Raw genomic sequence first — 2,924 nt, forward strand, 5'->3', positions numbered from 1 at the left:
GGTCACTTTTCCAGGAACTGTGAAAGAGGCGTTTACCGTCATTGTGAACAGAAGCACCACACCCTGCTGCATAGCGCTCCTACCAGATCCTCCGTTTCAAAATCGCAAACAAATCCTCCGATTCAAAACAGTCGACAGCCACAATCCAATTCACCAAACCCGAACCAACCGACACAAATCGAAAGCACCTCTATGCACACCAATTAGCAAGAACAAAGCACTTTAGACCCAGCCACAAATACAGCCACAAGTCAGACACACGTTGCACTCCCAATCACACCCACACACAACATCCTACTTTCAACCGCCCTCGTCAATGTTAAAGATCGGTATGGTAATACCATGCTGGCACGAGCTCTGCTGGATTCATGTTCTCAGCACTGCTTGATGACGAAGGAATTTTCTAGCCGACTAAGATTCCACGAAGTTCCATCATATCTATCCGTTCAAGGTATCGGACTATCTGCAAGTACTTCTACCAGATTAGTCAGTGCGCTAGTTAGTTCAAGAAATGATCGCATTTCATCATTCGCACAAGAGATGCATTTTCATGTCCTTCCACGATTAACGGTTTCACTACCGACGGCAAGGTGCGATCCTGGGGAATGGAAGCTTCCAGAGTCATCACTCTGGGCTGATCCTCGGTTTTATGAGCCAGGTCCAGTAGATATCATTATCGGTGCGGAATTCTACATGGATCTCTTGGTGAACGAGCAACGCAAGGCAACTGTAGTGGGTCCCACGCTTCAAAATACTGAACTGGGATGGATCGTCTCCGGAAAGGTTCCGGATAGTACTCTCAGTGAATCACAATCGCTTATCGTCGTCTGTTCCACTTCCGACCTTCAAGATCAACTTGCCAAGTTCTGGGAGCTGGAAACATGTCGTATAGCCAGAGTACACTCTCTGTTGAGGAGTCAACCTGTGAGGAGCATTTTGATCGGACAACGATCAGAGACGAGACGGGGAGATTCATCGTTACGCTGCCAAAGAAAAACATGATACTTGGCCAGTTGGGCCATTCAGAAACCACTGCGATTAAACGACTGATAGGCATGGAACGTCGTTTCTGCGGAAATCCAGAGCTAAAGAAGATGTATACCGAGTTTATCCAAGAGTATCTTGAGCTTGGACATATGAAGGAAGCTGTGGAGGAAGAAAAAGACGCTGTCACAAGATATTACCTTCCGCATCATGCTGTTTTCAAACCAGAAAGCACAACCACGAAGCTACGTGTAGTCTTCGATGCTTCTTGTCCAACTTCAACAGGAATTTCATTGAATGATGCTCTTCTGGTGGGTCCTGTCTTGCAGGATGATCTGACTAGTATTACTCTTCGCTTTCGCACCCATCGTATTGCTGTGAATGCTGATATCGCCAAGATGTACAGAATGATCGGAGTTCAAAGAGAAGATCATCCATTGCAGAGTATTAAATGGCGAAACGATATTTCTGAACCAATTCGTACGTTTGAGCTGTCAACTGTTACTTACGGAACATCATCAGCTCCGTACTTAGCCACTAAATGCTTGCAACGCCTTGCAGATGATGGGGAATCCACACACCCAATAGCATCCAGAGTGATCAGGAAAGACTTTTATGTCGACGACATGCTTTCCGGCGTAGATACGTTAGCATTAGGTCAGAGGATGGTTCGTGATATCATTGAACTTTCTGAATCAGCAGGATTCTTGCTTCGAAAGTGGAACTCTAACAGTAAAGAACTTCTTGAAGTCGTACCGAAAAACTTGAGAGACGATCGCTCGGTGCTGGAGTTAAAAGGGTCCGAAACAACCGTCAAAACTTTAGGATTAGCATGGGAGCCCAGCTCAGATGTCTTTCGTTTCACATATCCGTCATTCAATTGGGCAACGTCAATCACGAAGCGCGTGGTTGTCTCGGATGTGTCTCGTCTCTTCGACCCACTTGGTCTAGTTGGTCCTGTCATCATTCAAGCCAAGATTTTTATTCAGGATCTGTGGAAGGATAACAGCGACTGGGATGAACCACTCAACCCTGAGCATCAAGCACAATGGCAGGAGTTTCGGAGAAATCTTACAGGACTAGAAAACCTTACAGTTCCTCGGTGGGTGGGAACCGGTGGTAATACCAAGACGGAGCTCCATGGATTCTGCGATGCTTCAAACAAAGCATATGGAGCCTGCTTCTACATTCGAACGATCTCCGAAACGGGGGAGGTGTGTGTGAGGTTATTGACAGCGAAGTCACGTGTTGCTCCTCTGGACAATCCGAAAAAAGGAAACAAGCGACTTTCCACTCGAGACTAGAGCTTTCATCTGCTGTGTTGCTGGCCCATCTATTCGAGAAAATCACAAACAGTATTGGCATAGAAACGAAGTGCTTCTTTTGGACGGACTCCACGATCGTAAAATGTTGGTTGGCATCATCGCCATCAAGATGAAAGCAATTCATCGCAAATAGAGTTTCGGAGATCCAACACATTACCAAGTGTGGTGTCTGGAATCATGTAGCTGGTCTAAAAAATCCTGCGGATATTATTTCTCGTGGTAATATTCCAGCGCAATTACAATATGAATCACTATGGTTCAACGGTTCGCACTGGTTAAGTTCAGATGAACATAACTGGCCTTCAGCTTCACAGATTCACGAAGAAGACTTTGATCCTTCAGTGCTTGACACCAAGAGCATAACAGCTGCATTATCAACATTTCCTCCCAATGAAATATTCAGTTTAAAACTGTCGTGTACGGAGCTTCTACGACTCACCGCTTGGATTCAAAGGTTTTGCTACAACTCTAAAACGTCGAATCGTAACAACCGTCGTAAAGGTAAACTTACCGTGCATGAATTAGATGAAGCACTGGATTCTCTAGTACGCGTCTCCCAGCTTGAATGTTTCCAACAAGAGGTAGCCGACCTATCAATGGGTAAAGAAATTCGAG

At 45.5% G+C, this 2,924-nt stretch overlaps 1 protein-coding gene across 1 annotated transcript; it reads left to right on the forward strand.

Annotated features, from left to right (window-relative positions):
- The first annotated feature begins 881 nt into the window (after positions 1 to 881).
- LOC134203395 (uncharacterized) lies at positions 882 to 2,288 on the forward strand. The gene has a single exon (XM_062678265.1). It carries the CDS (start codon positions 882 to 884, stop codon positions 2,286 to 2,288), a length of 1,407 nt encoding a protein of 468 aa, XP_062534249.1.
- The last annotated feature ends 636 nt before the right edge of the window (positions 2,289 to 2,924 follow it).

Source organism: Armigeres subalbatus, unplaced genomic scaffold (genome assembly GCF_024139115.2).
Source record: "Armigeres subalbatus isolate Guangzhou_Male unplaced genomic scaffold, GZ_Asu_2 Contig1836, whole genome shotgun sequence".
NCBI classification, from domain to species: Eukaryota; Metazoa; Arthropoda; class Insecta; order Diptera; family Culicidae; genus Armigeres; species Armigeres subalbatus.

Coding starts and splice junctions, on each gene's coding strand:
- LOC134203395 (XM_062678265.1), top strand. CDS start 882: ATGTCGTATAGCCAGAGTACACTCTCTGTTGAGGAGTCAACCTGTGAG.